The sequence below is a fragment of the Haliotis rufescens genome, unplaced genomic scaffold, assembly GCF_023055435.1.
Source record: "Haliotis rufescens isolate VD_foot unplaced genomic scaffold, xgHalRufe1.0.p SCAF_11, whole genome shotgun sequence".
In the NCBI taxonomy this organism is placed as follows: Eukaryota; Metazoa; Mollusca; class Gastropoda; order Lepetellida; family Haliotidae; genus Haliotis; species Haliotis rufescens.
This window is the reverse complement of record NW_025963791.1, coordinates 26,092,879-26,105,370: the sequence shown is the minus strand read 5'-3', so window position 1 is coordinate 26,105,370 and position 12,492 is coordinate 26,092,879. Positions and strand designations below refer to the sequence as shown.

At 39.0% G+C, this 12,492-nt stretch overlaps 1 protein-coding gene across 4 annotated transcripts in view; it reads right to left on the bottom strand.

Annotated features, from left to right (window-relative positions):
* Window positions 1-12,492, bottom strand: part of LOC124132759 (cytochrome c oxidase assembly protein COX11, mitochondrial-like) — a 135,699-nt gene that overhangs the window by 774 nt on the left and 122,433 nt on the right. For 2 of the 4 annotated variants that reach the window (XM_046496864.2, XM_046496865.2), the window contains exon 6: window positions 423-595. In XM_046496864.2, the coding sequence (XP_046352820.2) occupies window positions 449-595 (147 nt within the window). In that variant the 3' untranslated portion in view covers window positions 423-448. The remainder of the gene's footprint in view (window positions 1-422; window positions 596-12,492) is intronic. The other 2 variants (XM_046496863.2, XM_046496866.2) reach the window with 1 other exon arrangement.

The window sequence follows — 12,492 nt, the reverse complement described above, 5'->3', positions numbered from 1 at the left end:
CAAAGATTCTTTATGGGTTTATAGAGACCATTAGTTTCTCAAGTGAAGAATAAAACTTGTAATGTTTGTCACCAGGCATAATCACAGAAGGACAAGGCTCTAGTTATGTTCATTTGGCAATAGGGTATATCTGTGCCCTTTTACTACATGAATTAAAGTTAACTGTACACAAAACTAGATGTAGCCAATCAATCAGGGCATGATATTATGTAGTGCAATCTGTTCAGTAGAGTAGGGGCATGGTGCACAGTGGTGTGCTAAATACTTGCTTCGTGATCATCTGATACATGGGCCCTGCCTTACACAATAGGTAAAAAACATTGGTATAGCTAAATAGTTAGGGTGTTCAGTTAAGAAGGGAAACAAATTGTGTCATGTGAAAGTTAAGGTCTGGAAGCTTTTCAGTAGCACTTGATGACTACCTTTGAAATGAGGGACAGCACCCACCCTATGATGTGGCATAGCCTGGCAGGGGAAGCTGCAGTCCCTCCTTGGCCTCGAAGAAGGTGTAGGATAATGTGATGGTGTCTATCGTCTCCAATTTGGCATCTTCAGCATACTCAGGATCGATGTAGAAAAACACTGGCATGTCCACCTAGAATAGAAAAATCTAAACGTGAACGTGTTGATAAGGAAGTCATGTTGTTGTTCTTTATACTACAGGCTCTAACCAGTTTAAGTTGATATCTTTTAATTTTTTTTTTGTTTAACGCCGCACTAAGCAATATTCCAGCTATAGTAGCCTTTTACGGCAAGCATGGGTTGCTGAAGACCTATTGTACCCCGGATCTTCACTGGTAAAATACCAGTAAAAAGAATTGGGTGAAAAGCAAAACATGATGTTGCTTAAATTTGGCATTCAAGGGAAACGGTCCAATGTATGCCAGGATTCATAATGTAGCTTGGAAGCCCTCAACCCATACTTGCTGTAAAAGTCGACTAAAGGGATCGGGTGGTCAGGCTCGCTGACTTGGTTGATACATGTCATCGATCCCAAATGCGTGGATCGATGCTCATGCTGTCAATCACTGGATTGTCTGGTCCAGACTTGATTATTTACAGACCGCCGTCATATAGCTGGAATATTGCTGAGTGCGGCGTTAAACAACAAACAAACAAACGAACTCAAGTTGTTCTGTTACTGCCAATGTTTTGAATATGCCAATGGTGCATATTGGTCTGTGAACTTATTATGACATGTTTGCCCCATAAAGGTTTTTTAGGCCATGATAAGTAAATTATTAAATTTTCATCCCCTGCCACCTCACTACCAACAAACAGCCTGAGCACATTCAGACTAACACAACTGCTTTGTAGCCCCTTGTCTTTTTTTCACTGGTACTTGATGAAACACACCATATGCATAGTCCTACCAAACAAGTCATGCTTCATGTGATAACATACATAGACAGTTAAGTATACAGTTGCCTTGAACAGTTAGTGTAAACATAAGGTGACTCCTGACTCACATTTAACATATTGAGTGCAACGACACTGTAGCTCACCTGGACATGTAGTTAGTAATTTTACACAGTCAACAAAGATAGACATTTATCATAAGATTCCATCAGCATTGATATTCAAATACTTTCTGCAAACATATTGAGGACTAATAAATGCCACAAGTGCAGCTCCTCCTTCAGTCTGCAAAATAGCTAGTTTACAGAGCCAAATATACATTTTGAGAGGATAAAAGCATTGTCATTTAAAGATAAAAAATTACACAAAAAAACATGTGGTAATTCCCACAATTAACTAAAGAAGTACTTACATTGCCTTTAGTACAAATATTGCCAATAATGGTCGCAAATAGGATTTTTCAATATGACTGCTGTGGCAGATTAGATTCAGTTTCATTGGTCAAGTGGCTTCTGAGAAACTTATATTTACAGTGCAAAGAAATACATTTTGAGAAAATTTGAATTCATGGTCATTGAACAAAGGTCAAATAAAGATCAACATTTGAAATATCGTGAAAAATCCAATACCTGTCGAGCCCCCACTACTAACTACACATGTCATGAATTTCAATGAATTTTTAACAAAAAAGGCTGAGTAATGACCACAGCGTTTTTCAATATGGCTGCCATGGATTTGAACCTCTGGAACAAATTGGGATGTCACTATCGGTAGGAACAAGAACAGGTGTGTGAAGTTTCAGCTTCATTGGTCAAATGGTTTCTGAGGAGAAGATGTTTCGCCGTACAACTGACGATGGACAACAGTCAAATAGTCCATGACATAAGCTTACCTGACTTTCAGTCAGATGAGCTAAACATAAGATATGTGACATGTCAACAGTGCGTTGGGTGTGTGAAAACTTTAATGCAGATACATGTCTGCAGCATGTGTGACTAATTATTGTATGGTTTTTTAACCCTATGGATAATAAAGACATACGAAACACTCCTATTAGGCCCGTTCAGCTTCTAACAAGGACAGCATCATTGTTGTGTGAGACAGCCAGTAAATGTCAAGGGCATGCAGATTAATTAGAATCTATCAACAGCAAATCAAATATGACACTTTGGAAATGATTTGTACATGATTAATAAACAGCACCCTATGCATCAAGCCGTTTTAAATGTCAGATCCGCATGTATTAGTTTGAGGAAAATGTGAATAAGGACATTGTTAAATGATTTCGAAATCTGATTGTATAGTTGCACCACTAATCACAAAGTAGTGGGCCGTACATGAGTAGTTCCTAAGTAGATAATTACCCCATTACTTGGTGGCATTGTTCAACTAGCTACAGTCATTAATCTTGGCTGCTATAGATTGAGCTAAACTACACACTACATTACCATTATTCATTTAATTTTGTACTGCTTGCATACAGGCATGAACAATTTCAACAACTTTATAGTACAGTAAACTACGGTTATGACGAACTCAAAGGGACCACTAATTTTAGTTCATTATAAGCACATATACAGAATATAGACAGCAAATGCCAAGGACAAAATCAGTATGTTATATCCGTCAGTTCGTTATGAACGTAGTATACTGTGTGTTATAACCCAATGTAGACATTTCAGCTAACATAGATTACAGTCTTTACAGATCTCTGTTTACTGATCAAATGCAGACATCTAAAAAACCTAAACTCTGCCACAGTAAACTCTATGAAGGGCAACATATTGCGTATTGCATCTGAAACCTGTATAAATGATTTGTGATCTGCCGCTTTGTTAGGATTTAATTCTCTGTAAATATTAAATGTAACATCAGAGAATAATCAGTCTCGATTATCCGACGAAACAAATTCCACAAGGCACAGAAGGCAAAATAGTGGTGAAAATTATATGAATGGATCACTCAAAATCAGTGATGACACCAGGTGTTCACAAAAAGAGTAAGCATGTCCGGCCCTCCCGGTAGCACCCGTCACTCACAGAATTTGCATAAAAAAGTAAGTGTTTGTAAGGAAATCCAGTGTCCTGTGTAAATTACAACATCTGCAAAGACATATGGATGGTTGGAATACAGCTTGGTTAGTTTGTCAGCCATTTGTGATTCAGGTCATTTTGAAGGGAGGGGGAGACATCTCAGTGGAGGTTGATGCCATGGGGATTCTGGGGAGGATAGGTCATCGGTACCTCATACTTGTTTTAAAGAGCGACTATGCAGTATGGTCTGCTGTTCATATCCAGTCTAGACCTCCGACATAAAGTTTTTGCACTGTAAACCGAAGACATTGTCTCTATGTTATTAGGGACTTTTAAATTTACATACATCATGAACCTTAACTGAAAAGGAAAGTGCTGTTTCAACGACGTGAATCAAATCTGCTGAGACTGCAAATTAGCTTAACCCAGTTTTCTCTAAGAGTTGACTAATGAGGTGAATGGTGTTTTTTTTAAATAACAATAATATTGATTGAATATATTTTAATGTGCTGTAAAGCAATATTCATTCATTCACTCATTCCCTTCAAGATGATAAACAAATAATCAGTTTGTTATGACCAGAGCATATAATAGATTATTATTATATGGTCTCTGTTATGACCTATACTGTGTTGAACTACATGTGATAAATATTTATCAACACAGAAATGCTTGCATTAATTCTATAACTAATGTGTCAATACTGGCAAGTATGTTTTTACTGTCTGTTATTTGGTACTGTAATTGATTTTGTCTCGCATACCGAGTTCATACAGAGTGTTTGTCTGGGACAGTACATTAAGCATGGTTAATTATCAGTATGCTTTTATAGGAAGACTTATAATGAAAGATTTAGGAGTTAACCATTGTTTAAGATTAAGCATGTAACACCAAGGATCCTTGTCATTACCCTAATATTAAAAATGTAGGGGTCCTTAGATTATGATACATACTACTAAAAACAAGTGATTCATTTAGTTTATTATAGGTAATCTGTCATGCCATATGAAAGAATCAGGTGCTCCCTCACTTATTTTGAGTAGTATGTTGCAGCAAATTTAACGACCCCAGAAACACAGGACACGCTTTAAATTTTAACACTGTTTAAACCAATTCATAAAAGTTTCGTTTCACAAATTCACATAAACTTTGTATTTGAATAAGCCATTTCTCGCATTCAGTTTACAGTAACAACTTTACAAATATCATTTCACAATTTTGCAAATGTGATTTTTGAAATCATTCACATTTAGAACTTCTTATAGGCATTTGCATTGAGCATCAATATAATATGGAAGAAGTTGACATGAAGATGAACCTCATCACTTAACATCAAATGTTGGCCATGAGGCGATATGGCGTGAAGAGAAAGTGGATATTGGAAATTTTATTCCTGCGAGTTCGATATGGTACAGTTCCTTTCTTTTTGTATAGTTAAATCTTCTGAATGAGTGAGTGAGTTGGGTTTAACGCCGCTTTTAACATTATTCCAGTTATATCACGGCGTGTCAGCTTAATGTGGGAGGAAAGCCCGAAGTGATGCAGGTCTCGGATGTTTACCACTTCGGTGAAACCCACGAGCACGGGCATGGTACTGACAAACCTAGAAACATAATCGGGGCGAACCGGGATTCGAACCCACAAACATAGGTTTCTGGCGTGCCCAAGGGACGCAACTCTGCACAGCGAATTGCGGCGCCTCAGACGACTGGGCCACCCGTGCCCCCTAAATCTTCTGAATGGTGAACTCTATATCAAACCAGAACTATTTCAGCTTATATCACAAAGTAGTCTTTCACTTTAGATATTGATAGCTGTATGGCTCAACTGACATTGAAGTGACGTTCTACCCTCAAACATGTGAACACATACACAACTGTAACAATAAAAAGAAAATAAGTATTTAATAAAATGAGTAAAAGTTACAGACTGAAATTTTTTCGCCCAAAGCTAAAAGAGCATGACACTCCACTGATAACTGACTCAAAGCAATTATATATTTTTCATACTTAAAAACTTACTACTTGTACTCTGTCAACATCCCATAACTCCAATAACTAGGGTGCTAAATCATCCAGCTAAGTGTCATCGTAACAATTGTTTCCTATTCATAACATTACCACACCATTTGATACAACTCTCATGTACACCATTCTTACATCACACAGGATCTTAATAATCACCTGCTCATAAACTGACTGATATCTGGCTTAGACATACATCACATGATCTCTGTTTATCCTGGATTAACACCTGATGTTTTAATATATCACCTAACTAGAGTTGTGAGGCTCCTGCTAAGTAGGAAATATACAAAGAAAGCTAATCTTGATTAATATTGCATAAGTATGTGTATGAGATTAATTACATACTGCAATAAACTTTTGTGTTGCTGCTCTGTTATCTAAGCAAATAGTAGATTTACGTCCTGATGTGTCAATCATTGCGATAATGTTACATCACATCATGCAACAAGCAGGCGCTTGCTCATGTTTCTGTAGACCATTACAAGATATGAGGCATGCAGCTACATCAGGACGTGTCATAAACACGGTGACAGCTATGTACACTGATAGACATTGTGGGCATGTGAAAATGACGAGTAGTTTAATCATCGACTAGTATATGCAATGTTAAAAACTGTACATAAATGTATATCGAATCATATAAACTGTAAATGCAAGTGTATGCAATGTTAAAAATTGTACATAAAAGTATATCGAATCATATAAACTGTACATGCAAGTGTATGCAATGTTAAAAACTGTACATAAAAGTATATCGAATCATATCAAATGTACATGCAAGTGTATGCAATGTTAAAAACTGTACATAAAAGTATATCGAATCATATCAAATGTACATGCAAGTGTATGCAATGTTAAAAACTGTACATAAAAGTATATCGAAACATATAAACTGTACATGCAAGTGTATGTAATGTTAAAAACTACATAAAAGTATATCGAATCATATAAACTGTACATGCAAGTGTATGCAATATAAAAAAAACTGTACATACAAGTAATCACAATTACTCAATGAAAAAATATATATATATACACTGTTATGAACTGAACACACCAGTATGTGCAATGTTATGAAGTGTACTATAAATGTAAATGCATGTTATAGTTTTCACACATATATGCAATGTTATAGTATGCAATGTCATTAAGTGTTCATACACAGATATGCAATGTTATAAAGTGTTCATACACATATATGCAATGTTATTAACTGCACATACAAGTATATGCAAAATCATAAACTGAAAGCTGTGCTGATTTTTGTTTATTGCATACTTTGACAGTTAAAGAGCCCTCAAATGAAATATAGCAATGGGTGAGGGATACTTAGAGTAGCTGTATATATGTCTTGATTGCCCATTTTATTACTTTGATCATAGATCTGTCAATTAAAAAACAGAAAATAGATGACATTTTTCCCATTCTTACAACATACACCTGTCCTTTAGACGTAACAGGTAGTTGGTAAACATGGAACTCATGTGTAGTGAGTTCGTGGGTGTTGATTTATTTCACTGTCAGCAATTATTCAAGCAATGCTACGGCAATCTGAAAATAATGGAGTCTGGACAAGGCAGACCTAGGCCTGTAAATACCGGTACTCCGCAATACTGCACCCCTACCGATGGCCTGTAAATACCAGTAATCAGCAATATTGCACCCCTACCGATGGCCTGTAAATACCAGTAATCAGCAATACTGCACCCCTACCGATGGCCTGTAAATACCAGTAATCAGCAATACTGCACCCCTACCGATGGCCTGTAAATACCAGTACTCAGCAATATTACACCCCTAACGATGGCCTGTAAATACCAGTACTCCGCAATATACACCTCAATCGATGGCCTGTAAATACCAGTACTCAGCAATATTACACCCCTAACGATGGCCTGTAAATACCAGTACTCCGCAATATACACCTCAATCGATGGCCTGTAAATACCAGTACTCAGCAATACTGCACTCTTAACGATGGCCTGTAAATACCAGTACTCCGCAATATACACCTCAATCGATGGCCTGTAAATACCAGTACTCAGCAATACTGCACTCTTAACGATGGCCTGTAAATACCAGTAATCAGCAATATTGCACCTCTATCGATGGCCTGTAAATAACAGTACTCAGCAATATTGCACCTCTATCGATGGCCTGTAAAAACCAGTACTCAGCAATAATGCACGTCTATCGATGGCCTGTAAATACCAGTACTAAGCAATACTGCACCTCTTATGACAAGCGAACCATGAAGATTCGGGGTAGAATAGGTCTTCAGCAAAACCATGCTTGCCATAAAAGGCGACTATGATTGTCATAAGAGGCGACAAACAGGATCGAGTGGTCAGGCTCCCTGACTTGGCTGATGCATGTCATTGTATCCCAGTTGCGTGGATTGATGCTCATGATGTCGATCACTGGATTGTCTGTTCCAGACTCGATTATTTACAGACTGCCGTCATATAATATTGCTGAGTGCGGCGTTAAGCAACATATAAACCTACCAACCAAACCTTTGACAAGCATGAAGTACCAGGAATCTGTTTTGCCTTGGAATTTCCACAGGGAATATTTATGTGATCCAAGTATTGAAAAAAATATTGGCTTAAGGAGTGTTTTCTCATATGAGCAAATATGATTTACACAACTGCCATATAAAAAGTATTTGAAGAGGGAATGTTAAATAAAGCAGAAAGAACAAAGTTGAAATACTAATGGTTTCTATAATACACCATAATACCACATACATGTATATGTATCAAGAGTAATATAAAATATACTGTGTTTTTTCCTTGATGTATCATTCATTTGAAACCTCTCAAGTCACAGCAATGTTTCAAATTGTAGACAGTTCTGTCACAATAACAATCACTGGTATACTTTTATGACATCTTGACAAATGTTTCAAAGAATAGACTGTAAATCAAAATAATATAACGACAAAGGTTCGACACTGAATTATCTAAACCTGTGATGTTACATGTAAACAGGGCTGGTCCATTAATCATTTGTTCATGAACAATAGAGGTTGTTATGAAGACATAAGGTGTGTATTTCTTATTATCAAGTATTTCATAAGATCAATTGGTGTATATTTCCAGTTATCACATATTTTATAAGACATATCCATCAAGTTGATGTCCATTGTTATGATGATACATACGTGATATACCTGATCATGAAGCATTGTGTACATTGGCAATTCATTACCACATACCACTCTCATGATCTCATGAACATTAGTGTCCTGTTGGTGTGATACACTGGCAATTCATTATGAGTGAGTGAGTGAGTGAGTGAGTGAGTGAGTGAGTGAGTGAGTGAGTTGGGTTGAACGCTGCTCTTAACAGTATTCCAGTTATATCACGGCGTGTCAGTTTAATGTGGGAGGAAAGCCGGAAGTGATGTACTCGTAAGTCTCAGACGTTTACCACTTCAGTGAAACCCACGACAAACCTGAAAACATAATCGGGGGGAACCGGGGTTCGAACCTACAATTATAGGTTTCTGGCATGACCAGGGGGTGCAACTCTGCACAGTGAATCGCGGCACCTTAGACGACGTGGCTCCATTTCATTATGAGTGAGAAAGGTTTTATACATTTTAACAACATTCCAGCCAGGATTCACACATTGTAACCATGGGTTGAGAAACAAACCAGGGACATTTGCAAGAAGATCAACAACGAGGCCACCACCCTGATCTCAAACAAGCCTAGGAGACGTGTACCTGCATAACTTTACCCGTTGGGAAATCCAGCCCTTCTATATTTTTAAACACAGATCTTTTATTGCAATTACATAACTAAGACTCCCTATCAAAATCGGGCAAATATTGAGTGATCATTGACTTAATGAAAATGAAAGATATAGGTTTTCTTAGCCAGTCATTGCTTTCAACTTCATTGTCAAACTGGCGGCCATGTATAACACTTTAAGGGCAGTTTTAGTAATGTTTGGTGGCGGAGAAGTGAAATCAAAGCTAACAGAAACTCTGTCGTTCATTTCAAGATTCCACTGACAGGGTGAAAAATGCCCATGGCATAGTGCAGGCATTTTTCTCTATCCAGAACTGCCCATTTACATACAAGATATTGTGTTGTAGACCTTGGAATGTGATGCCTGATTAATTAAAGCATATTCAAATTATAGCATGTTAACTAAGATTCATTTGAAGTTTTGTCTCCTTGATACAATGGCCTGCTATATAAAATGAATAGCATGTTATGTAATTCAAACGACATCCAAACAAACTGTCATTACCATTTAACATGGCTGTTGAACTGTGAATTTGTTTTTCCTAATATCCAACTAATTGAAGTTAAACTGCTAAAAAGTCTAAATCACCAGTAATTCACCTCAAGAGGAAATTATTGAAGAAATTACTTTCTGCACAAGCATATAACACCCAGTTTGCAACACAGCCTAGTGAATTACCTCTCCTTAATGCAATCAATATGTTTGATAATAGCATGTTTTTCCTGTAAGAATGGTATTGATTACAATGTTGACTGTAAATAACACCAGTCCTACAATACATGATGAAAGCTGTTTAGATTGCCAGCTAATGCCAATTACTTAAGTGCTGTAAAGTTAATACCCTGACAATGTCACACAATGTTGAAGGGTACTCCAGTCAGGTTAATGGTTTCTAACCTCTGGTCACATAACACATAACACACATTCAATCAATAACCTGATGTCGCATGATGACTAAATCGACAGGGCTGAAATGTTTTCAACAAGTAGCTGTCATGCAATGCTATGTATAAAAATAAAATACACATTCAACCGCCAAAACTATGTCGCTTTGAACTGTATTTCTGGGGCAACGGCGTCTAAGGTGCCACAATTCGCTGTCCAAACTTGCATCCCTCAGTGGGCAAGCCAGAAACCTATGAACTGTGTTTGAATACTGGTTATTGTCTAGGTTTGTCAGCACCATACCCGTGCATGTGAGTTTCACCAAAGTGGTAAATGTCTGAGACCTGCAAGACTTTGGACTTTCCTCCCACAGTTAGTTTACACACGGTGACAACTGTAATACTGTTCAAAGCGGCGTTAAACCCAACTCACTCACGCACTATTTGTCCATTATAATCATGGTGCATATATTATTGTGGCAGGAAAGCCCACAGTGACACAGGTCAGTGTAGACGTGTACAGATGTGCAGGAAAGCCCACAGTGACACAGGTCAGTGTAGACGTGTACAGATGTGCAGGAAAGCCCACAGTGACACAGGTCAGTGTAGACGTGTACAGATGTGCAGGAAAGCCCACAGTGACACAGGTCAATGTAGACATGTACAGATGTGCAGGGAAGCCCACAGTGACACAGGTCAGTGTAGACGTGTACAGATGTGCAGGAAAGCCCACAGGGATACAGGTCAGTGTAGACCTGTACAGATGTGCAGGAAAGCCCACAGTGACACAGGTCAGTGTAGACGTGTACAGATGTGCAGGAAAGCCCACAGTGACACAGGTCAATGTAGACATGTACAGATGTGCAGGAAAGCCCACAGTGACACAGGTCAGTGTAGACGTGTACAGATGTGCAGGAAAGCCCACAGTGATACAGGTCAGTGTAGACGTGTACAGATGTGCAGGAAAGCCCACAGTGACACAGGTCAGTGTAGACGTGTACAGATGTGCAGGAAAGCCCACAGGGATACAGGTCAGTGTAGACCTGTACAGATGTGCAGGAAAGCCCACAGTGACACAGGTCAGTGTAGACCTGTACAGATGTGCAGGAAAGCCCACAGGGATACAGGTCAGTGTAGACGTGTACAGATGTGCAGGAAAGCCCACAGTGACACAGGTCAATGTAGACATGTACAGATGTGCAGGAAAGCCCACAGTGACACAGGTCAATGTAGACATGTACAGATGTGCAGGAAAGCCCACAGTGACACAGGTCAATGTAGATGTGTACAGATGTGCAGGAAAGCCCACAGGGATACAGGTCAGTGTAGACGTGTACAGATGTGCAGGAAAGCCCACAGTGACACAGGTCAGTGTAGACGTATACAGATGTGCAGGAAAGCCCACAGGTCAATGTAGATGTGTACAGATGTGCACGAAAGCCCACAGTGACTAAGGTCAGTGTAGACGTGTACAGATGTGCCGGAAAGCCCACAGTGACACAGGTCAATGTAGATGTGTACAGATGTGCAGGAAAGCCCACAGGGATACAGGTCAGTGTAGACCTGTACAGATGTGCAGGAAAGCCCACAGTGACACAGGTCAGTGTAGACGTATACAGATGTGCAGGAAAGCCCACAGGGATACAGGTCAGTGTAGACCTGTACAGATGTGCAGGAAAGCCCACAGTGACACAGGTCAGTGTAGATGTGTACAGATGTGCAGGAAAGCCCACAGGGATACAGGTCAGTGTAGACCTGTACAGATGTGCAGGAAAGCCCACAGTGACACAGGTCAGTGTAGATGTGTACAGATGTGCAGGAAAGCCCACATGGATACAGGTCAGTGTAGACCTGTACAGATGTGCAGGAAAGCCCACAGTGACACAGGTCAGTGTAGACGTATACAGATGTGCAGGAAAGCCCACAGTGACACAGGTCAATGTAGATGTGTACAGATGTACAGGAAAGCCCACAGTGACACAGGTCAGTGTAGATGTGTACAGATGTGCAGGAAAGCCCACAGTGACACAGGTCAGTGTAGATGTGTACAAACCCATGAGTAACTGTGTGGTGCAGACAGACCAAGGGTCATAGTCAAGGTGAATTCAGGATTCAAACCAACAACCATTAGGTCACAGCACCACAATAATGTAAAAAAATCACATGCTTGTAAGAGGTGACTAATGGGATCAGGTGGTCAGGCTCGCTGACTTGGCTGATGCATGTCATTGTATCCTAATTGTATGAATCAATGCTCATGATATCAATCACTGGATTGTTTGGTCCAGATGCAATTATTTACAGACCACCATCATATAGCTGGAATATTGCTGAGTGTGGCGTTAAACAACAAACAAACAAACAAACAAAAATAATGGTATTTCCGTTCCAGACAACACTTGTTCACCATCCCAGTTTGTATGTACCA